At 37.0% G+C, this 26,029-nt stretch overlaps 1 protein-coding gene across 2 annotated transcripts in view; it reads right to left on the bottom strand.

Moving 5' to 3' along the window:
- The window catches only part of FZD3 (frizzled class receptor 3), a 79,885-nt gene that overhangs the window by 38,757 nt on the left and 15,099 nt on the right, over positions 1–26,029 (bottom strand). For both annotated transcript variants that reach the window (XM_032143666.2, XM_032143665.2), the window contains 2 exons: positions 14,212–14,408; positions 6,909–7,926 (listed from right to left, as the gene is read on the bottom strand). In XM_032143666.2, coding sequence (XP_031999557.1) covers positions 6,909–7,926; positions 14,212–14,408 — 1,215 coding nt within the window. The remainder of the gene's footprint in view (positions 1–6,908; positions 7,927–14,211; positions 14,409–26,029) is intronic.

Genomic DNA, 26,029 nt, shown 5'->3' with positions numbered 1-26,029 from the left:
TATCTGAATATTAAAATCAAAGTAGGGCAAATTATTGTATAATTCCATTTATATGAGCTATCTAGAATTAAATTAATAGAGACAAAGTAGAATGGTAGTTGACAGGGGATGTGGGGAAGAAGAATGGGGAGTTATTGTTTAATGGGTGCAGAGTCTCACTGATTGATTGATTGATTTTTATTGAGATAGGGTCTCGCTCTGTCACCTAGGCTGGAGTGCAGTGGTGCAATCACAGCTCTCTGAAGCCTTGACCTCTTGGGCTCAAACTATTCTCCTGCCTCAGCCTCCCGAGTAGCTAGGACTACAGGCTCATGCCAACATGCCTGGCTAATTTTTATATTTTTTGTAGAAATGGGGTCTTACCATGTTGCTAAGTCTTCTCATTTTGAAAAGATGAAAAAGTCACTGGAAATGGATGGTGGTGATGATTGCACAATGTGAATTTACTTAATGTCACAGAACTGTACACTTAAAAATGGTTAAAATGAGAATGTATACATAACGTGTGTGTGCATCTATAAAACTACAATTAAAAAAACAGGTGGCTGGTCTTCTAGTTTATCTGTAGGCTACAGTTCAGATGAGCTATAGTTTGCTGATCCTTAAGCTAATGTAACTGTATAAGACACATTACTTCTTTCTGCTTTAAATGCTTTTGAATGGCAGGAATGAAGCCATGCTATCTATTTGAAAAGGTTGTTGTGAATATCAGCAATCACAGATTTTACCCACAATGAAGTCTATATAAATAAGACTTCATATTTATAGTACTTTATCTTTTTTGAACAGGCGAGGTTTAACTCAACATCTACTTATGCAAACAAGATTGGAAAGCACAAGAATCACAAAGGAATTCATGGGACTCACATATAGAATAAAACTTTAGCCACACCAGCACTATCTTTCAGAACAGTCTCTGAATTATTATGCTAAAGAGAAAGGAAATCCTAGAAAAAAAATACACGTTGGAGGGAATTTTTAAAATGTATCCAAGTGTTATTAACCCATGAGAAACTGTTAGGGTAAAAAACATCCCTTTCCATCAGCTTTGTGAGGGGACCTTTCTGTGAAGAACAAAAAGCCAGAGATTCCCAAACTTCAATAAATAAAGGCTCTCAAACAAAACAAAACAAACATAAAGTTACTTAAAGCTAAGTTCAGAAGACAGAACGAGTGTGAATGACCAACCTGGTTAATAATGGTCTTTTGGTTAAATTTAAAGTAACTATTAAATGTATTTTTAAAATACATTTTAAAATATTGACAATAAATGAGTTAACTTTTCAAGAATCTAGAAAAACAAAGTAATTCTAAAGAAAGCAGTAGGGATGAAATAAGACAAGAAATAATTGAATTAAAAAGATAATCTTTGGTGGGCGCAGTGGCTCAGGCCTGTTATCCCAGTGCTTTGGGAGGCTGAAGAGGGAGGATCCCTGAGGCCAGGAGTTTGAGACCTGCCTGGGCAGCATAACAAGACCCCATCTCTACCAAAAGAAAAAAGAAAGAAAAATCCTTTAACAAGATTGATCATGGGAGAAAAAAAAGAACGTATATATTAGGAGCAAAAACTAAAATGGTAAAAACATTTTAAAAATGAACAAATTTATGCCAATGTATTTGAAAAGTTAGATGAAATAATGTTCCAGAAAAATATAAATGACCAAAAATGCCTCAAGAATAAAAGACCTGAATAAAACCATTAGTATTGAAGAGATTAAATGGTAACTTACAGGCTGGGCGTGGTGGCTCAAGCTTGTAATCCCAGCACTTTGGGAGGCCGAGGCGGGCGAATCACGAGGTCAGGAGATCGAGACCACGGTGAAACCCTGTCTCTACTAAAAATACAAAAACTAGCCGGGCGTCGTGGTGGGTGCCTGCAGTCCCAGCTACTCGGAGAGGCTGAGGCAGGAGAATGGCGTGAACCCGGGAGGCAGAGCTTGCAGTGAGCCGAGATTGCGCCACTGCACTCCAGCCTGGGCGACAGAGCGAGACTCTGTCTCAAAAAAAAAAAAAAAAAAAAAAAAATGGTAACTTACAAAAATCTACTTTCTTAACCAACTTCTTTCCTTTTACTTCAAAGATATGAGGACAGAGTTTTACAGGATGTGCAAATCCTTTCCAAGAGTAGGCAGCTCTTATATGAAATATAGAAATTGGAAAGCAAGCGAGACAAATTTGTCCCTATTTGGAAACAACATGATTTCTAGAAAGAATATCTAAGAGAATCCATACACAATCAGAACTAAGAGGGGTTCAACAAGGATGTCTGATATAAAACCAATACACAAAATAAATCAGGCCAGGCACAGTAGCTCACACCTATAATCCCAGTCTTTAGAAAGCCAAGGTGGAAGGATCACTTGAGACCAGCCTGGGCAACACAGGGAGACCCCATCTACAAAAAATAAAAACAATTAGCCAAGCATGGTAGCACATGCCTGTAGTACCACCTACTTGGGAGGATGAGGCAGGAGGATCACTCGAGCCTGGGAGTTCATGGTTACAGAGAGCTATGACTGTGCCAATGCATTCCAACCTAAGCAACAGAGCGAGACTTTGTCACAATAAATAAACTAAAAAACTTTTAAATGGCATGCCTGTACACCATCAATAACCAATTTAATGAATAAAAACGTAAATAAACAAGATATTAAAACTCAGTATTGCAAAAATGGCAATGTTCCCCAGATTCATTTATAAATCGAAAACAATTTCAATGAAAATCCTGACAGTGTTTTTCCATGGAAAATTGATTTTAAAATTCATACAGAAGAGCAAAGTACCAAAAATAGCTAAAATAGTTTTGAAGAAGAAGAAGAAAGTAAGGAAGACGTGGAGTTGACACATGGTTATATAAATGAGAGAGCCTAAAAATGAAACTTGTGCATGACAGAGGTTGCATTACAATTGAAATAGATGAACTATTTGATAAATGATGCAGAAAGCACATGTCTTATCCAAATGGAAAAATAAAATTGTGTTCCTTACAACATTGACAAAAATAAATTTTATGGGATTAGAGATATGAATCAAAAAAGCAAATTGTAGAAACTGCTAGAAAAAAAAAGCAGGCCATTTTAATGACTTTAGTGGCAGGGAAGGATTATCTTAAAACACAAAAGACTAAGAAAGCACAAATAAAGTGAAAAGACAAGCAACAAAGCAGAAAATATCTGTAATGCAAATGACTGACAAAAAAAAAACAATAATATTTAAACAGTAAAAAGCAAATAACCTAACAGAGCAATGGACAAAGATAACAAATAGGTAAATCACAGAGAAACCCCAAATGGCCAATAAACATACAAAAACACATTCAGCCTTACTTATAGTAAGGAAAAGGTAAATTACTACAGAATTGAGATATTATTTCAAAGGCTGGCAAAAATTTAAAAGCCTGAGAGTGCTTTTGGGGACAAAGGGGAAACTCATATTCTGGTGTGAGTATAAATTAAAATAACCACTTGAGTTGAACATGCTTATAGTCTACAATGCAAAAATTCTAATAGAAACTCTTGTTCATATGTAAGAAATGAAAGTGTTACAAGAATATTCACTGAAAAATGGCTTATAACAAAAAATTAGAAACAACTATATAATTCATCAATAAATGAGTGAATAAATTGCAGTATAGTTATACAATAGCATACTCCACTGCAGTTAAAACAAATTATCAGTACACATATCAACATATATATTCTCAAAAACATAAAACTGAGTTAAAAAATGAGCTACAGAATGATCTCACATATATACATTTTAAAAACTTGCATAACAGCAAATTTTATGGAAAAACAGTGACAGTGTAAAAATATTCAGGAGAATGAAAAATACCATATTTATGAGAAGGGCTTCTCTGGGGAGGGAGGGAGAAGAGGAATGGAAATATGGAAAGGAACAGAGGAGGTATCAACTGTATCTTTAATATTAGATATATAGGTACACAGACAGATACAGATACATATGCCATAATTTCAAGATTTCAAGGTAGTTGGGTTGTGAGTACATGGATATTTATTTTCTATATCTCTATATATTTGACATATGTTATACACTTCCTTTATATTAGTAAAAGGAAACATTTTAAAAAATAGAGTTGCAGTATTAACATAAATGCAACTCAAAAACAAAATGTTGAGTTAAAGAATTTAGTCAAAGAAATACATGTATAGTGTGATATAATTTATGCACTGGGTAAAACAAACATTTTTTATAACTACGTATGTATTGGTAATTGTATAGGCTTTTATGGGAATGAACAACTCCAAATTCACGATGATGGTTGTTTCTGGGCAATAAATAAGAGGAACAAGATTAGGGAAGGGTACACAGGAAGTTTCAGCTAAATCTATGACTTCTTTAAAAAGTCTGAAGCAAATATTGCATTTGCTAAAGCTTAGTACTAGATGGCTTTTAAAAAACATATCTATATGTAAATAATGGTAGCAACAACAATAATGGACAATAACAAGTAAGAATAGAGCCAACATTTTGAGCACTTACTATGTAGTAGCCACACTTCTCCCATCCAAATACTAACCAGGCCCGACCCTGCTTAGCTTCTGAGATCAGAAGATATTGGGAGCATTCAGGGTGGTGTGGCCATAGACTAGTAGCCACACTTCTAAGTGTGGATTACATGCATAATCCTAAAAACAACCCTAGGAGGTAGATTTATTACTATCCTCATACTATGAGGAACTGAAGCAGAGGGAGGTGAAGTTCATCCAAGGTTATAAAGTTAAGTAATTAATGAAAGTAAGAAAAGAAGTTAGGACTCCTACTCCAGCTTACAGTTTAATACCTATGTTATCATCATCATTTGTTATTCATTTCTGTATGTTGGAAATATTTCTTAGAAAACACTATTAATGCCCCCACCCAACACACACACACACACACACACACACACACACACACACACACACACAACACACACACACACACACACACACACACACACACACACACACACACACACACATATATTTCAGTGTAGCTCAAACTGGTTCTAAAGATGCTAAAAGAATTCTAGGTATGTCATGAAAAAAGCAGCATCTCAACTACTCTACTGATTTACATGTTTGAAGTCTGGTATTTTTTAAGACCATTATTTCACGGTCAAACATTATTTATTCAATAGCCCTAAAATAATAATTTAGAATCCTAGAAACTGACATGGGGAAGCATAAAATATAACTCAACATCTCTCTCTCAGAGGGAAAATTTGGGTTATTTAAATACCTTTAGGTCTGAAAACTCATATTAAGAGTTTTTAGTAAGCAGTTCTGGCAAGAAATTGAATGGAATTTCAATTATTAATTTTTTCCTAGTCTCTAAGTTATGAGTTGGTTTATTTTTAAAAAATCAGTAGCTAATATTATACAATGATAAAATACCATTTGTATAGGACTATTTATACCAAAATAAAAGGGAAATTGGCATTCTCAGTGATCAAAAATGTATCAGCATTTATTATGTGCTAACCCCATACTCTCTGTAGCAGTAACCATTTCTTAAATGTACATTTCTGTTACCATGTCTTAAAAATGTCCCCTCTTCTCAAGCAATATACCCACATTATCATTACTATCATCTACAGAATGTCTTCAAAAAACGAAAAAGAAGTTCTTCTTGCAAAGAGTTCAGTGTATAGTAGTAGGGGAAACAGACTAGTAAACAAAAGTTATCTGTAATCCACAAGTACGTCAATAAAGGTATTTAAAAGTATTAGAGTAACAAAGGTTGGAGGAGATGGAAAGGTGTCTGGTGCACTTTTATAACAGGAAATCTGGAAGATGATAAACAGGAGACACCACATTAGAGTACTCTTTGAAGAAAACTTGTTTTAAAAGAAAGAAGAGAGGCTGGCGCCTGTTAATACCAGCATCTGGGGAGGTCCAGGAGGGAAGATCACTTGAGGCCAGGAGTTCGAGACTAGCCTGGGCAACATAGTGAAACCCCATCTCTTAAAAAAATGAAATAAAAAATTAGCTGGGCATGGTGGTGCACACCTGTAGTCCTAGCTAATTGGGAGGCTGAGGCAGGAGGATTGCTTGAGCTCCTGGAGTTTGAAGCTGCAGTGAGCTATGATCACGCCCCTGCATTCTATTAAGACTCTGTCTCTAAATAATAATCATAAATATATAAGATAGGGTAATAGTAGGAACACAGATTCTAGAAGTACTAAAGATGAGAGAGAGAAATACTTAGCATTAACTCCTCTGATCTATTTTCCTTGACTACATTTATCTAAGACTAAATCCCAGCTGTTCATTTACTACTCATGTGCAAGTCACTTAACATTTCAAAGCTTCAAAAAAGATACCAGATGTTTAAGAACTCTAAATTACAGAGGGAATCTGAATAAATGATCTCTAAAGTTCCTTCTAGATTTGAAATTCCATAATTCTAAGACTACCAGAGGCTCTGAACTCTTTAAACTCAAAAAGAAACCACAAAATATTCAGTATGCAAAGAAGAAAAATCAAGATCATTGAGTTTTTATACTTGCATCTTGTTACTTTTGCAAAACTGCTATTAATAAAACAATTTCTAACCTGAGCATCAGTAAAGTTCCCACAAAAAGCACATTTTTATAAACATTGGTAAAGTGCTTCTCCCCCACGAAACTGCACACTTCTGGGAAAAAAAAAAATCACCAATAGAAGTACACTGCTTAAAAGCCCATAGCGTAGACTTGTAAAGTCATCTTTTAAAATGAAGATGTCTATCAAATATGTGTGTTACATATTTACTACAACATATTTGTTATCTCACCCGTAAAATGTTAATGTACAAGTTGAAGGTTCATGACATTTCAAAAAACAGCTGATATTAACTCATTATAGTAATATGCTTTGTTTCATTATCACATATTCTGAAATTTGTAACAAGGTTTCCCTTACCTGATACGGACATGGAATGTGATATTCTCTGCAGCGTTCTTGTATCCACGTTGTTTCCCAGATGCCACGGTAAGCTTGCTCATAAAAGTAGCATCCAATTACAACCAAGAGTGGTACGAGATAAAGAATGCTGAAAACACCAATCCGGATCATAAACTTCACTAATTTATCTTGGTTCTCCTTTTCTAATGGAATCTCAATTCGAACTCTGTTTAGGGATATAATGCCAGCTAAGAGGAGAGAAACCCCAACTACCACATACAGGCAGAGGGGAGCAAGAACAAAATATCTCAATGCATCAACATCGTAGAGGCCAACAAAACACACGCCACTAATATTGTCACCTTCAATTTTATTCATCGCTAAAAGGATGATGGTTAGAGTTCCAGGGATGCCCCATGCACTGGCGTGAAACAGCAATGCTTTCTTCTCAATAGCTTCACTACCCCACTTCGGCACAGCTGCTAAAAACCATGTGATGGTAAGAATTACCCACCATACACTGCCAGCCATAGTAAAAAAATAGAGTATCATAAAAAGCATGGTACAGGCTTTATTATGAGATCCTTGTGTCACTGTGGAAGCCTTATATTGTGCAGGGATGGATGCATTGCAGGCTACTCGATCCTCAAGCAAAAATCCAATGAAGAAAATTAAGGATACCATCATGTAGCAGACTGCATAAAATATAATAGGCCTTTCAGGGTAACGGAATCTTGTGACATCAATCAAAAAAGTTAAAAAAGTAAACAACGTGGCTGAGAGGCAAATGATTGAAATCAATCCGATGAAATAGCGAGCAAATGACAGTTCTTCTCTCCTGAAGTACATATTTGGACAAGGAGGTGAACAATCACGCACGTGCAGAAAAGAATAACCCAGATCAGGATCAATTTTTAACTCTCGGGGACACCAAAAACCATAGTCTCTCTGCACTGCCACTGGGGCTCCTTCAGTTGGTTCTCCAGCTAAATTCAGATCCACGAGTCGAGGATACGGCTCATCACAATCTGGGAACCTAAAAAACAAAACAAGATGAGAACTATTTTTACTTATGGGGAAATCTACCTCGATCTAACAATGTGGATTTCCAAATCTGGCACTCACAACCTTATTTATTCCTGGAGAGCAAACGTAATATGTAAAAATAAAGTAAATGGTGATATCTTGTTTGTGGTCCATACAACTAGATTTTCGACAGTTGAGCAAAAAATACTAGTTGTATGTCTTGAAAAAGTATGATAGCCTCGGGACAAAGAAAACAAGGTTGTGTTGCAGACATTTACGCAACTAAGGAGACCATTGTCATGAATTCCCTCCATCTTCAATTTTTTTGCCAATATCTGTTTCTAAGACTTTAGACCCCAATAACTAGCTGTTTACTGTTTTACATGCATCAAATAGTTTCTAAGAAACTATCATTAAGTTTGCCAAACACATACATAACTTTATGCTGTAGCTGATTAATATCTTCAAATCTTTCAAATTTTCTAATACAAACCATTTTCTTCACAGAGAATTATAAAGCCAAATGACAGAATGTATTGCATTCAAGTATTTACTGGAACCCTGCAATATGCCAGGAGTTAAAAAGATAAAAATACAGATCTCTACCCTTGAATCTAGAAGGAGACACATACTTATAAACACAACATACACAAAATATAGTAGTGTGACACTCTGCTAGCAATTAAAACCTATATAAGGTACAAAAATGGTAATGATAAAGAGAAAGATTAATTACATAAGGGGAAGGAATTATGAAAGACTTCACAGTCCCCCAATACAGGATTTTAAGTCAGTATTAGCAGTAAGCCAATCAGCATTCTAGTAAGCAAATATAAGCATAGGCATAGATGTTTGAACAGGCTGTGTTTGTTATTGCTGGAATATAAAGTGTGCATGACTTGTGGCAGGAGATGAGACTGGAGAGGTAAGCATGTTGCAGAAATGTATGTGTGTGTGTGTATGTATAAACATTAACATAAAATTAAAAACCATGCAAACGCTACAATTTTCCCATGTTACCCAATACTAATATATCTATGGATATATTTGTATATCTAACTGCCAACCCAACACATACACTTAGATATCTAATAGGCACCTCAATCTTCAACCCTTCTGAAAGCAAATTCTTGACTTCCACTCCTCAGGTTTCCCCATCTCCATAAATGGTTATTCTATACTTCTGGCTGCTCAGGCCAAAAACCTTGGGGTTATCCTTGATGCCCCTTACCTTTCATACACACATCACAATCTACCAGCATTTCCTGTGATTTTACTTTGTAATATATCAAGAAACCGACCTCTTCTCATTTCCTCCCCTGCTGGTGCCCAGTCTGAGCCATAAATACTTCTTCCCTGGACTTCTAGAGGGGCCTCCAATTGATCTCCATTTCCACACAGCAGCCAAAGCAATCCTTTAAAGATATGCTGCTCCTGTGTTCATGATCTCATGCCTCTTCTGCTTAAAACCCTCTAATGGCTTCTCATTTCAGAGTCAAATCCAAATTCCTTACCAGAGCTACACAGACCCTCAGCCCCAGTACTTTTCTGATCCTATTTCCTTCCATTCTCCCTCACTCACTTGGCTCCAACCACTTTGGTCTCCTGTTGTTCTGTGAGTTTAGGAAGCGTGGTTCCACTTCAGAGTCTCTGTACTTGCTGCTCTGTTTCCTCTGCCTAGCCCGTTCTGCCCCCAGATATCATCATTTGTTTTCTCACTTCATTCAAGTCCCTGGCCCAAAGCCTCCTTATCAAAAAGGCCTTCTCCAAAGACTCTATAGAAAATAGAATCCCTCTGCTCTCCTATATTGTATCCCTATCACCTACCACATTTGTTCTTATTAGCATTCATTTTCATCTGACATTGTCTATTTATTTATCATCACCATTAGAATTTTCACTCCATAAGAACAGGATCTCTGTTTTGCTCACTGCTCATCTTCGGCATCTAGAATAGTGCCTAGCACACCAAAGACATTCAATTGACATCTGTTGAACTAATGAATGTTGAGTGAATATATTCATATAACCCTAACCCAAGTAATCAGAAAGGTAACCAGGAGCAGTGTAAAAGACAGACTTGAGCTGGGCAAAAATGGGGGCAGGGATACCAGATGTGCCAAAACGAAAGTCAAGTAAGGCAGTGAGAATGAGATGGATACGAAATTAGTTAGCTAAAAGCAACAGAATGCAAAACTTGAATGTGGGAGTTAAGATCAATGAAGTAGGAACAGAAGATACTTCCAGGGAATAAAAAAGTGAGCCAAGAAGTAAAATCAATTTTACATATGCCAAAATTGAGGTCACAGAGACAAACTGAGGCCAAGATTTCCAATGGCTACTGGATATAGGTTAGGATTTTCAACAGCTGCTGGATATATGCAGGTTTTGAGCTTTGCAGGGAGAGGCTACAGACTCAGCTTTAGGAGTCATCGGTATATAAATAAGAGTTAAAATAGGTGAGATGAGATTATCCAGGGAGGGCTGTGGAGAACAGGAACCAAACTCTGGGAAGCACCATTATTCAAGGGGCAGAAAAAAGAGGAGGATCCAAGAAGGAAATTGAGAAGGAACAGTCTGAGAAATAACAGATCACAATAGTTCTCTTACATGATGGACTGAATCATTTTCAGGAAAGGAGGACAGGCTGAGGTTGAAGGAAATAAAGGTGAGATACAAGTTTAAAGTAAGTGATACAGATTTGGCACAAGTGCTGAGGAAAATGAACAGAAATTTTTCTGACCAAGACAAGTGGTTACAAATAGAAAATACAACTGCTGTAATTTCAGAGTCATTAAATATATAGCTTAATCAATTTGTAAGAAATTAATCAGTCTATTTGGAGGTCTAAATAAGTACAGTAGGAGGGATGAGATGAAACTGCTATCAGACACGTTATTTCAAGTGATAGACCACAACATTTAAGCTAAATAAAGAAACAAATGAGATCAGGAAGGGTCTATTTAGGATAAAAAGATAAAAATTCTGGGGGTGTCCATGAATTTTTAGAATAGGTGCTGTCTTAGTCCCTTTTATGCTGCTATGACAGAATACGTGAGACTGGGTAATTTATAAAAAACAGGGATTTATTTCTTACGGCTCTAGAGGCTGGGAAGTCTAAGTCAAGAGGGCCTGCATCTGGGAAGGAGGTGCCTCCTTGGTGCATCAACCCATGGCAAAAGGGAGAGAAAGCATGGGGGGCCAGGGAGGAAAAGGGGCCAAACTCATCCTTTTATCAGGAACCCACTCCTGCAATAACTAATGCCCCCCTGAGATAATGGCATTAATCTATTCATGAGGGCGGAGTCCTCATGATCTCTTAAAGGTCTCACCTCTCAACACTGTTGCACTGAGAATTAAGTTTCCAATACATGAACTTTGGGGGACATGAATATTCATGAAACAGTCCCCACTGCAGTGGTATTCAGAGACAGAACCTGGCCAAGTGCAGTGGCTTAGCTTGTAATCCCAGCACTTTAGGAGGCCAAGGCGGGAGGATGCTTAAGGCCAGGAGTTTGTGACCTCCCTGGGCAACAAAACAAGACCCCATCTCTACAAATTTTTTTTTAAATTAGCTGGACATGGTGGCATGCCCATGTAATCCCAGCTACTTGGGAGGCTGAGGCACGAGGACTGATTGAGCTCAGGAGTTTGAGGCTGTAGTGAGCTATGACTGTGCCCCTTCACTCCAGCCTGGGCAATACAGCGAGATCCTATCTCCAAAAAGGAAAAACGAAGTGAGGTCTTTGGGACAATTAAGGGATTAATGTCCTTATAAAAGAGGCTGCAGAGTGAGCTTGCCCCTCTTGCTATCCTGCCACATGGGGATACCGTGTTCCTACCCACTGGAGGATGCAGCAACAAGGTGCCATGTTGGAAGCAAAAAGCAGCCCTCACTAGAAACACAACCTGCCTGTGCCTTGATCTTAAGACTCTCCAGCCTCCAAACCGTGACAAATAAATTTATATTATTTATAATTTACCCAGTCTGTGGTATTTTGTTACAGCAGCACAAATGAACCAAGGCAACCAGTATAGTAGGCAGAAAAGTATGAGAGCTATGAAAGAATAAAAAGGTTGCTATGAAAGTTCCCTTTGAGGCTGGGTACAGTGGCTCACGCCTGTAATCGCAGCACTTTGGGAGGCCAAGGCGGGCGGACCACTTAAAGTCAGGAGGTCGAGACAAGCCTGGCCAACCTGGTGAAACCCCATCTCTACCAAAAATTAGCTGGACATGGTGGCGGGCACCTGTAAGCCCAGCTACTCAGGAGACTGAAGTAGGAGAACTGCTTGAACCCAGGAGGCGGAGGTTGCAGTGAGCCGAGTCATGCCACTGCACTCCAGCCTGGGTGACAGAGCGAGACTCCATCTCAAAAAAAAAAAAAAAAAAAGGAAGTTCCCTTTTTCAGAATTTAAGATTTCAAATTTAGGCAATCCTAGGGTACAATGAGGACATAAAATAGGTTTAATCTTATCAGGACAAATAAAAAAAAGATTATGAGATTTCTATATATAAGCTATTAAAATAAAAAGACACCTAAACAATAGGCATTGAATACAAGAAGCATAAAACAGAGTTCCTGCCCAGGCAATTCATAATTGTTTTATACCAATTTACAGACTTCTAAAAGAGAGACTTGAAACACTTCCAGGTGTCTGGAGACAGAAAACATGAATGGTTAGATGGGGCTAAATAAAAGGGCAGGTAAAATAGGTGAGAAATAGACAAATATGAGAAAGCAGAACATCAATAAATTGACTACAAGAAGCTAATACAGTAGTCCTCATTTAAAATCTAGACAGGTTCTTGTAAACTGTGACTTCAAGCAAGATACCACACAGCAGGTCCTTAAATAACACTGTTTTTTTTCTATGTCATTTTGTTACAACGTTTATAAGAAAACAAATTGGTATCCACGAGGCTAAGACAGAAGAATCGCTTGAACCAGGGAGGTAAAGGTTGCAGTGAGCCAAGATCATGCCACTGCACTCCAGCCTGGGGGACAGAGTGAGATTCCATCTCAAAAAAAAGAGAAGAGAAAAGAAAACAAATTGGTTTCATTAAATATCACTCTGCTTAAAGTCACATATTCTGAGAACCTATCAACAACATTAAATGAGGACTTATTGTACAGAATTTATTATTTCTTAAGTTTCTCCAGCTGTCAAGTAAGAGTAACAACATCTGCTTTACTTGGTTCCAAGGGCTATTGCCAGATAACAAACAAAATTATTTTTAAATATGAAGGAGAAAAGAATGTTGCTTATAATAACAAAAACCTGGAAACAACCTAAATGACCATCACTAGAAGGCTATTGTAGGATGTTAATACAATTGGCCACTACACAGCAATTAAAAGGAATGTACCAGACCTACAGGTTACAGGTACAAATATAGATACATACAAAAATGCTGTATTGTTTATGGATATGCATATATGTAGTAGAGTATATAAGCAAACATGGGAATGATTTTAAAACAAATTCAACGTAAAGATTATCTCACTCCTGGGGGGGGAAAGAAGATAATAAGCTCAAGATGGATAACAAGGAAAATCCTTCAATTCTACCTGTATTGTTTTATTTCTTAAAAAAAAATCTGAACCCAATATTACAAACTGTTAAGACTGGGCAAAGCTAGATAATAATAGACACATAAGTATTCACCTTATTCTTTATCCTTGAAATATTTCAGAACACAAATAGGTAAAATATTATTATATAATAAATATAGTATATTATTACTAATAATAATGCTCACTCAAGTGAAACTTTTAAGAATGTCTAATAAATCCTCAGAACTTTAAGACATGCTTATAGTCTATATACTGGATGTAATTTGAAAAGTATTTGACATTTTCTGGATTTGGTATGTTAATACTTGACAGAAAAAAGAACTGACAGAACTATCCTACAAGTTTATATTAAAATCATAAAGGTATTTAAGCCCCCGCAATGATGAGGTAATAAATGGTTTTCTTCTCCGTATAATTTTTCACAAATAGCACTATTTTCATAATCAGAAAAAAATGTTTTAAAGGGGGAAAAAATCAACTGTCTTGATTATGTAATTCTTAAGTCTTTTAAAAACTTCTTCACAGAAATGTTTTCTTTTTCATTTAGTGCTTCCAAATTTCTAAGCAAGTAAACAGTTCTGAGGCCATAAAATTGCCATTCGAAATTAATGACTAATATGTACACTTCAAAAAAAGTTTTTTAAAACAGATGGAAGAGAAGTAATTTTAAACATATTGCAACATAAGACATGATCCATGAAAATCTACGATTTTCGCACCTACTGCATTCCATATCTTCAGGCCAAGGAACACCAAACATCTCCATGAGCTTCGAACACTCACTGTAAGCCCGCTGACACAGCCTACGACAGGGAAGTGTGACACGTCCATATTCCATACAAATAGGAGCATAGAGTGCACAAAGAAAAGGCCGGAAATCCCGAGAACAATCCAGATTCACCATAGGGTGGAATGGCTAGGGAAAAGTTAAAATTGAATAATTAGTTAAAGAGTTGTATACAAGTTAAAGCTTTCTGTAATACTGCAACATTCTCTTTTTCATTACAAGAAAATTCTGAGGGTTATTAAAATTTTCTGAAGGGGAGTTTTTGTTTTTTTAAATAAAACTGCCCTAGCCCTACCCTTGAGGATTCTGATTTAGTTAAATGTGAGGTGTATCCCAGAATCTATATGTATATTTTAGGTACTACAGGTGATATTAATGAAGAAGCAGGGTTGAGAACCACTGACGATATCCATTTTACAAAGAATAAATCCACAAAAGACATGCACCAAATGTTCAAAAGTGTGACTAGATTGGTGATGGGATTACAAGAAATTTTAGTTTTCTTCCTTTAAGTACTTCTTTTTTTTTTTTTTTTTTTTTTTTTGAGATGGAGTCTTGCTCTGTCGCCCAGGCTGGAGTGCAGTGGCATGATCTCGGCTCACTGCAACCTCCACCTCCCAAGTTCAAGCAATTCTCCTGCCTCAGCCTCCTGAGTAGCTGCGATTATAGGCATGCACCACCATGCCCAGATAATATTTGTATTTTCAGTAGAGACGGGGTTTCCCCATGTTGGCCAGGCTGCTCTCAACCTCCAGACCTCAAGTGATATGCCTGCCTCAGCTTCCCAAAGTGCTGGGATTACAGGTGTGAGCCACCACACCTGGCCTCCTTTAAGTACTTCAATTTCTAAATCTTCTTCAATTAACAACTGTCAACAGGAGAGGACAACAAGTAATAGGAGAAAAAATGGGAGAAGGAGAGGAAGGTAAGTAGTAATATAGTAGTAATTTAGGCATTGAGGGTGGGGAAAGGTCTCTCACTTTGGGCTCAAATTTTCTTGATTTTTTTTTTTTTTCTTTAAAGACAAGGTCTCGCTCTGTCACCCAGGCTAGAGTGTAGTGACAGGATCTCGGCTCGCTGCAACCTCTGCCTCCTAGGCTCAAGCAATCCCCCCACCTCAGCCTCCTGAGTAGCTGGGACTACAGGCACGCACCACCACACAGGGTTAATTTTTGTATTTTTTGTAAAGACAGGGTCTCACCATGTTGCCCAGGCTGGTCTCAAACTCTTGGGCTCAAGCGATCTGACCACCTCAGCCTTCCAAAGTGCTGGGATTACAGGCATGAGCCACCATGCCTTTTTCACATTTTAAACAGAGTTCTTTATACTGTGAAATCACATGATGTAAACAAAGCTAATGCTGTAAGCTAGTATTAAGGAAAAAAAAAATAGTAGCCCCAAACATAAAACCACAGTAAAATAATCATTTCAACCACAGGAATAGATAAAATATCCCAAGGATGTGCATCTGGGCTTTTGACTATGGAATTTTTTTGCATTTATTTATATAATAGTTTGAGTCATTGCTGATTTTAAAGTGGTTAGAGATATTCTTACCACCAGGCCTTTCAAGTGTGGATGAATCAATTTGTTTCTGCACTGAGGTATATTATTTTCCAGAGCCTCCTATACATAATATAATTAGAAAATCAAGAGTCACTTAAAGAAACGGATGTCAAAGAACTATAAAATGAATTAATAACTGATATATAACAATAAACTATGACTTTCACTTCTAAGAAAGAGTACTCTGTATTAGACCAATGTTTCCATCAAGAACAACTTAAAAAGAGAAAATAGTTTTAAGTTATCTATTTAAAGCCGCTGGAGAACTGCTAAAGAACTTTAGAGGGAGTAAGAATTCAAAGAGCAGGAAAGCACAAACACATAGCCTGACACGTACAGCCACTTTTCAAAGGAGGTATTTGTTGAACTGGGCGTAAGACAAGAGGCTAGGAATCAAGCTTTGCCTAGGCTGTGCTGGAGAACCTGAGAAACCAGCAGAGCTACAGGTGCTCTTGTGAGGCTATAGAGACAAAATGGGAAATGAAAGAAACAAGATCTAAGTGAGAAGAAGTGGGAAGGATTGAGCCTAACACAGAGCCAGTTTTCCCTATGTGTATCTGAAAATTCTAAAGCTACACAGGGAAGGAAGCTAAGAAGCTAAGCAGAAAGAGAACAGAGTAGAGATTCTGGCAGTCTTATCAGTCTAAAGAGACTTGAATTACAGTTCAACCTCTGCACAGCATCTCAACATACCAGACTTTCTGCTGAGAAGTCCTGAATGACTACATCCTAGTAGCAGAGACAAATCAGAGGGAGAGACCTACCAACATTGCAATGCAGCCTCTACTCAGATCAGTTACTGACTGAATTAAAGTGATCTGCTGGCTGGACGCAATGGCTCACGGCTGTAATCTCAGCACTTTGAAAGGCCAAGGCAGGAGGATCACCTGCGCTCAGGAATTTGAGACCAGCCTGGGCAAAATAGCAAGACTATCTCTACTTAAAAAAAAAAAAAAAAAAAAAAAGCCAGGCATGATGGCATATGCCTGTAGTCCCAACTACTTGGGAGGCAGAGGCAGGAGGATCACTTGAGCCCAGGAGTTCGAGGCTGCAGTAAGCTATGATCAAAGCTGCAGTGAGCTATGATCACATCACTACATTCAGCCTGGGAGACAGAGTGAGACCCTGTCTCTAAAATAAATAAATAAATAAAAATAAAGTGCTAATTGCATTTATGTGCTAAGCAGAAAAGAGGATTAATCTTTTCTATAGCAACATAACGTATCTGGAACCTCACTAATATTTTATAATGTCTAGCACTTAGTAAAAAATTACTGGGCATCCCAAGAGACAGGGTGATATAACTGAAAACCAAAAAATAAAAAATAAAAGAATGTGGTGATCCAGCTTTTAAACAGACAAGACTGTATATAACTATGACTAATATCTTCAATAAAAGATTAAAAATTCATCAGAAAATTAGTATTATAAAAATCAAATTAAAATTCTATAATTGAAATATATAATTACCGAAATTAAGAACTTATTAGAGATATCAGAAGATAGGACTGGCAAAACACAAAACAAGGCAATAGAAAATATTCAAACAGAAAGAAGGTCACAGATCAAAAAATACAGAAAAGAGGGTAAGAAACATGTGAAACACACAAAAAAGATCTAACACATGTAAATGCAATCTCAAAAGGACAGATCAGTGAGAATGGGGCAGAGGCAATATATACAAGGATGATGGCTAAGGATTTTCCAAAACTGATTAAAGACAACCACTTACAGATTTGAGAAGTTCTGCAAACCACAAGAAGGATAAATACAAGAAAACCTCAGCCAGGCGTATCTTATTTAAACGGTTGAAAACCAAAGAAAAATATGTTAAGGGCAGTCAGTGGAAAAAAGACATATTACCTTCAAGGAAGCGACAGTAACTTTCAGAGTTGACTTCAGAAAACCAGGTAACAATGGAATGGCTTATTTAAAAAGCTGAGTGAAAATAACTGCAAACCTATAATCTCTAGCCAGTAAAAATATTATTTACAAATGAAGGCAAATACACTTTTAGATAGACAAAAACAGAAAAATTAGCCATCAGCAAACTGCACTAAAAGAAACGCTTGAAAGTTCTTTAGACAGAAGGGAAATGATCTAAGATGAAAATTAAAAATGAATTAAGAGCAACAAAAGGGATGACTGTGGGAAAATATAAATGAATACTCTGTGCCAACAAAAATAATATATCTTAAAATACATGTAAAATTAACATGCATTATAGTAAAGTGGAAAAGGTGGAGGGTCAGAAGAGCACTAATGGGGGCATGGTTGAAGTAATTATTTCTATTAGAATATTGTAAGTCAAAAGTGCATATCATAATTTTTAGGGTAAACAATAAAAGAATGCGCAACTAACAAAGTAACAGAGAGGGAAACAAACAATAAAAAGAAGGCAAGATAAGAGAGAAAAAAATAATGCAAAATAGTTTGAACAAATTAAAATCAAATAGTAAGACTGTAGATATAAACCCAAGTAGATCAATGAAAAATTTAAAAACCACCAACAGAAAAGAAAATTATAAAAAATTATTCCATTTATAAGAACATCAAAAAGAATAAATACTTAGGAATAAATTTATCCAATGTCATGTAAGACAGAAAACTATAAAATATTATTGATGGAAACTGAAGACCTAAATAAACAGAAAGACATCCTGTGTTTGTTCATGATTTGGAACACAATGTTGTTCAAATGGCAATACTCCCAAAAGAGACCTACAGATTCAGTGTAATCCCTTCAAAAATCCCAACGGCCTTCTGTTGTTGCAGAAATGGAAAAGCTGGTCCTAAAATTCATATGGAATTACAAGAGACTCTGAATAGTCAGAACAATCTTGAAAAAGAACCAATTGGAGTACTCATATTTTGCAATTTCAAAACTTATCACAAAGCTATTATAGGAATCAAAAGTGTGTACTAGATAAGGATAGACATATAGCTTAATGGGATAGAATTAGGAGTCCAGAATTAAACCGTCACATGTATGGCCAATTCATTTTCAACAAAGATGCCAAGACTGTTCAATGGGAAAAAAGTCTCTTCAACAAAAGATACTGAACAAGAGAAAATCCACATGCAAAAGCATAACGTTAGACTCTTACGTTACCTTATATACAAAAATCAACTCAAAATTATCAAAGGCCTAAGTATAAAAGCATAATCTATGAAACTTATAGAAGAAAATATAGGGGCAAATCTCCATGACCTTGGATTTAGCAGTGGTTTCTTAGATATGAAACCAAAAGCACAAGTTGAAAAGAAAAAAATTGGCAACCTGGACTTCAAAAAAATAAAAGCTTTTGTGTACTGAAGGACACTATCAGGAGAGTGAACGGACAACCAACAGAATGGAAGAAAATATCTGATGTTCAAGCCGCTCTAAAATAATAATTGGTTTCAGCTGATGCCAGGGAAAGGCAGTCTCCCAACAGATAAGAAAAACCTGAAATTGGTGATCAGCAGCTTCCCGATAAGATCTCAGGAGCTAAGGGAGTGGGTTCAAACATGCTCACTAAGAGGCAAAACAGCAGCGTTTTACTGGTATATGACCTTCCTCTAGGAAGGCTAGACTGGTAAGGGAAGAATGCGTCAAGTGAGCATGCATACAACTCCAGTAAACACACTGTACATGCAGCCCCGTCCCAAGTGCTAGCAGGCTACTGCGCATGCGGACAGCCCACCCCAAGGGAAGACTCAGGGGAGAAGACCCGGAAGTATGCCAACATATAAAACCATAAGTCAAATCAAACCGTGCACTTGATCTCTCAAGTCACCCCCTTGGCCTTCTTCCAAGTACTTTACTTCCTTTCGTTCCTGCCCTAAAGCTTTTTACTGAACTTTGTTTTTTTTTTTTTTTTTTTGAGACGGAGTCTCGCTCTGTCGCCCAGGCTGGAGTGCAGTGGCGCAATCTGGGCTCACTGCAAGCTCCGCCTCCTGGGTTCCCGCCACTGCGCCCGGGTAATTTTTTGTATTTTTAGTAGAGACGGGGTTTCACCGTGGTCTCGATCTCCTGACCTCGTGATCCGCCCGCCTTGGCCTCCCAAAGTGCTGGGATTACAGGCGTGAGCCACCGCGCCCGGCCAGAACTTTCACTCCTGCTCTAAAACTTGCCTCAGTCTCCCACTCTGCCTTATGTCCCTCAGTTGAATTCTTCTGAGGAGACAAGAACTGAGGTTGCTGCAGACCCATATGGATTCGCTGCCACTGGTAACATACTTTGGTGCTGTGTGACTTGGATACATTCCAATGCTAACATAAGCACTGTCCAAAATGCCTTACACATATTATCTCATTTAACCTTCACAACAATCCTATAAGGTAAGCATTATTATTATGAACTCATTTTACTATACATGTGAAGAAAATGAGACATAGAAAACTAAGTAACTTATCCAAGATCACACAACTACAAAGATAGACCCAGGATTAAGGCAAATCTTGGCATTCTTATCCAGAGCCCTTGTATTTAACAAATTTGTTGTACTTAAATCTCTCTAAGCTTCAGTTTCCTCTTCTGTAAAATGGTCTTAATAACCCATAAGTAAAAAGATAAAGTTAGCATACAGAACACAATTAATAAATGATAGCTTGAAAGGGATTGGGGAATAGGTACAAGTTAATAGAGCTGTAGCAGGCCTACTTGGTGGGTATAAGGAGGAACCCTGCTAAATTCTCTGTTCTCAACTGCCAAGTGAGACAGTTTTTAAAACGGGAATGAAGTTTTTAAAAAGCAAAACAAAACACAGATGAATCTCAAAATCATTATGCTGAGTGAAATAAACCAGACATAAAGAAGTAGATACGGCATGATTCTATTTATACAAAACTCTAGAAAATGGAAACTAATCCATAATGAAAGAAAGCAGATCAGTGTTGCTTGGAGCACGCAGTAGAGAGCGGGGTGACTACAAAGCAGCACAAGAAAGCTTTTGAGGTGATGGAAATGCTCTGTATCTTGACTGTGGTGATGGTTTCACAGGATCAGTCAAAACTCATCAAACTGAATGCTTTACATTAGGGCAATTTACTGTACTCACATTATATCTCAATAAAGCTGTCACATAAAAACAAATACTAATATTTTTCAAATAAGCAAATTGCCCTGATTTTAACCTTAACAATTTTTGACCTCAGCAAAATGAAAATTAAATGAGGTAGCCTGAACACTAAAAATCTGAGAACAAATGTATAACATGAGAAATACTATGAAAGCTCTATGAAGTATAGAAAAGGAACTTTAGCTAACTGAATTATAAAGATTCTTATTGAGTACTTCCCTAAACCATAATACCTCTGTTCACTAAATCAAGACCAGGGTATAGGAAGTTTACAACTGGAAAGTAACTTTCTAAAATTAAATTTCTGGTTTCTACAACAAAGGTGCACTACAGGGAACCTTCCATTCTTTGTTCAAATTCAAATCAACCAAGCCTTTGTGCTACCATTCTCTTTCTTCTTTCAAATTTCCATTCCTGTTACCATAGGAACCTGCTAGCTGACAAGCCTTCAAGCATAGCAACAGCCCAAGCTTAGCAAGGATGTGCAGGGGGACCCAGTCAAAGGCCAAAATTTGACTCATGAGAATCAGAATTCCAACCTTTGTCACTCTACAAAGGGTCTGGTAACCATAGAAACTGTACCCTATGGGGTTTGGGAGTATTATGACTAAATTCACTAAATATAAAACCAAATGTGGAATGGTCTTGAAAATTTAAAAATGGCTATTTCAGATCCCTTAGAATGAGAAATTATTCAAAAACAACTTTTTAGAATAACTGTGACTAAAAATGACACCTTTTAAAAATCCCCTTTCTGTAACAATAAAATGCCTAATGAGAAAAGGTCCAAACTTTAAGAATTATTTTGTATTAAAAAAAAAAAAAAACTCTAGGTTTGTAAAAACGCCTTTAATCCTACCATAGATTTATTTTCCTGTTCAAATCTTAATTTTTAAAAATGTTCTGTGATAGCATATTAAATACCTTCCAATACTTTTTCAGTGAGTTTTTTACAGAAATTTCTCATTAGCACAGAATAATATGTATTTTCATAAGTCAAAGCAGAGTTCCCAGAGAGGTCCATAAATCTGACTTTCCTACAGGAAGTAAACTTTTAATATTTCCAATATCATGGACAGTTCTGAATTAAGTCTCAAAAGGTAAAGCTTTACAAACCAAATTCCAATGCATTTAATAATTTAAGACAAGTAAATCACTTTATAGTAATTTGTCACACAAGAAAATCAATTAAAAATTTCAGAAGCTGCTATTTTTTTGTCCTAAAGTCTGAAATGACTAAATGCAATTATCTACTACTTATATTTAGAAGTTTAATTCCTGGCTAGTTTCTCCTCAAACCAGGCTTCTTAGGCCACTTTGCTAGATGTTTGTTTAGGGAAAACCACCTTATTAATATTAATCTCAACAAAAAATAATAAAGAAAGTAAATGTTTGATAATGCATGTATTCTAAAGATTAACACCATGAATTCTATAAATGTGATAAAAGAAGTTTCATTTTCTAAAAAGCCTATCCATAAAATGTTAATAATTATTGTTATATGGGGGTACATTATACTATTCTCTTAAAATAAAAACCATAGTAAAAAAATCTGTCTTTCAAGGTTCATTTAAATACCACCTGCAATTTGAAGGCTTCCATGACTCCTTCCACATATAACCATTCTCTTTGAATCCCCTTAGCACTTTGCTTTTTTGCGGTATTTACCAAGTTCTTTCCCATATTGTACTTATCCAATCAAAATATATTTGATAAATACTAAATCTCAGACCCTGCACCAGGAGCTGAGCAAAAAAGGGCAGTTGAAATTTTTAAAAAATAAAATTTCTTTACTAGTTTTACTATTTTAAAAGCATAATGTGTTCCTTACAGAAAAAACAGAAAATGCACATGTATCCTAGAACTTGAAGTATAATAAAAAAAAAAAAATTGAAGAACAGAAAACACAAGCTACTAATTCAGGAACAACCAATGTTGGTCCTGGTGAAAATCCCACTAGATCACTCACTCTGAATGAACATGCATATATGTTTTTCAACCAAACTAGGACGATACCATACTAATGTTTTGCTATCTACCTTACTTTATTTTTTCAACCTAACAATGGATCAAGTACCACAGAATTTTGATAAGCAAAGATGGAGAATATGCATGCAGAAGAAACAGGAAAGGCCTAGAGATGAGAAAGTTGTGTTGCTTTCTTTGCTTAATTACACCACTTAAAAGTACAAACACATAATGTTGAAGGATTCAAGTCACTTTGACACCCTGCCCCCCACCCCAGAAAAAAAAGAAAAAGAAAAAAGAAAAGTAAAATACTAGTATTCAAAAGTATGTGGTAACCTTGGTACTGGAATTACCATCACCATCCCCACCAACCACAGAACTATTTATAACACTAGGAGATTAAGAGCTCAGGTATAGCACTAAAACCATAATTACTACTGCCACCTCTAAGGGATTTAGGGTTTATAAACTTCATGAATTAATTCAAACATTTATTTAGCAGTTACTATGTGTGAGGTTCTGTGTCAGGTACTAGGCATACAAAGATGAATAAAGACAAGCTCTACTTTCAAGAGGTTAAATTCTAGTAGAAGAAATAAAAATGTAAACAATTCCAACGTAATAATATACACACGAAAATAGAGGTACATATAAAACACACTGGTGAGTATGCAGAACAGAGTCACTAACTTCTAGGTATCCCAGGTTTCACAAGGAAATAACATCCACACCAGGCCTTGAAAATTAAGATATTACCAAAAGGGATACTACAAGAGCCTTCCAGGCAGAGATGGCATTTACAAACTTGATAGACTTAAGGAATGCTAAATAAGTAGAAGCCAATTTGTGAATGTCTGTTATGCTTTGGATTTGATCCTCTAGGCAAGGATTGGTACTGATATTTTATTTTTTATTTTTGTGAGATGGAGTCTCACTCCATTACCCAGACTGGATGGAGTACAGTGGCGCAATCTCGGCTCACTGCAACCTCCGCCTCCTAGGTTCAAGCGATTCTCCTGCCTCAGCCTATCGAGTAACTGGGACTACAGGCGCGCGACACTACGCCTGGCTTTTTTTTTTTTTTTGCTCTGTCACTAGGCTGGAATGCAGTGGCGGGATCTCGGGCTCCTCCCGGGCTCAAGCTATTCTCCTGCCTCCGCCTCCCAAGTAGCTGGGATACAGGCACGTGCCACCACGCCCAGCTAATTTTTGTATTTTTAGTAGAGACGGGGTTTCACCATGTCGGCCAGGCTGGTCTTGATCTCTTGACCTCGTGATCCACCTGCCTCGGCCTCCCAAAGTGCTGGGATTACAGGCGTAGATCCACTGTGCCCAGACAATTTTTGTATTTTTAGTAGAGACGGGGTTTTCCCATGTTGGTCAGGCTGGTCTCAAACTCCTGACCTCAGGTGAGCCGCCCACCTCAGACTCCCAAAGTGGTGGGATTACAGGCATGAGCCACCACATCTTGCCGGCAATGTTATTTAATTAATTTATTTATTTTTGAGACAGAGTCTCGCTCAGTCGCCCATGCTGGAGTGCAGTGGCATGTTCTCAGCTCACTGCAACCTCTGCCTCCCGGGTTCAAACAATTCTCCTGTCTCAGCCTCCCAAGTAGCTGGGACTACAGGTGCCCACCACCACGCCCGGCTAATTTTTGTATTTTTAGTAGAGATGGGGTTTCACCATATTGGTCAGGCTGGTCTCCAACTCCTGACCTCTGGTGATCTGCCTGCCTCGGCCTCCCAAAGTGCTCAGATTCCAGGCCTGAGCCACCGCGCCTGGCCCACTGTTATTTTAAAAAGCAATTTTCACATATCTCCTTTGATCCTTATAACCAATTCTATTCTAATGATGGCACATGGATATTATATTGTTACTGTCCACAGTTGATAAGTAGCAAAACTTGGGCTTGAACTGCTTTGTCTCTGAATTTCATACTCTTGCCGGTATTAAGAACCCTCCATGTATCAATAATTATGAAGGTGTTTCTGTCTCTGTAAAGTAGGTGATGAAAATCATTGAGCTACCATTTCCCACCTATCATACTGGTTTAAAACAAACAAACTTGACAACATATTATTTTGGTGAAGCTGTGAAAAAACAGATACTCTCACACATTATTAGTGGGAATGCAAAATAGTACAACCCCTATAGAGAGGTCTGGCAATATCAAGGCAAGTAACACATACATTTATACTTCTAGGAATCTATCCCAAAAATACACTAGTCAAAATGTGAAAACACATTTGCAACATTATAACAGTAAAAGACCAGAAACACATCTGTTTCCTGTGTCCATCAACAGGGATTGAATGAATAATAGTGTATATCCAACCCAATGGAGTAAAATTTAGCTATAAAAAAATAAGGATCATGTCATCATACTCATGAAGACAGCTATTATTTAAAAAAAAAAAAAGAAAATACCTAGTGTTAGCCAAGATGTGGAGAAATTGGAATCTTGTGTATTACTGGTGGAAATGTAAAATGGTGCCACCACATGGAAAACACTTTGACAGTTCCTCAAAAAATTAAACATGGAATTAACGTATCACCCAGCAATTCCACTTCTGACTACAAACCCCAAATAATTTAAAGCAGGAACTCAGATTGTAGATTTATGTTCATAGCAACACTATTCATAATACTCCAATGGTAGAAACAACCCAAGTGTCCACTGATGGATAAATGGATAAGCCAAACGTGTTATATACCTACAATGGAATACTATTCAGCCTTAAAAAAAGAAGAGAATTCCAACACATGATACATTGATGAACCTTGAGGATGTTAGGCTACATGAAATAAGCCAGTCGCAAAAGGGCAAATACTGTGTGATTCCTCTTATACGAAATACCTAGAGTGGTCAACTTCAGAGGCAAAGAAAGCAAAATGGTACTTGCCAGGGACTAGGGAGAAGAAAAAATGGGGACTGATTTGTTATTTTATGAGTGCAGATTTTCAATTCTGGAAGAAGAGAAAACTCTGGAGATGGAATTGTAATTATGTTACATAACTGTATTATGTATATCTTACCATAATTTTTAAAAATCTGAAAATGAGGAATATCTATAAATGCTACTATGAAATATCCAAAATATATTAAGTGGGAAAAAAAAACCAATGTAGGGAAAACAAACATTATAACTG

This window comes from Hylobates moloch, unplaced genomic scaffold (assembly GCF_009828535.3).
Source record: "Hylobates moloch isolate HMO894 unplaced genomic scaffold, HMol_V3 SCAFFOLD_22, whole genome shotgun sequence".
Taxonomy (NCBI): domain Eukaryota; kingdom Metazoa; phylum Chordata; class Mammalia; order Primates; family Hylobatidae; genus Hylobates; species Hylobates moloch.
Note: the sequence above shows the minus strand (reverse complement) of the source record. Positions and strands in the feature narration are given on the sequence as shown.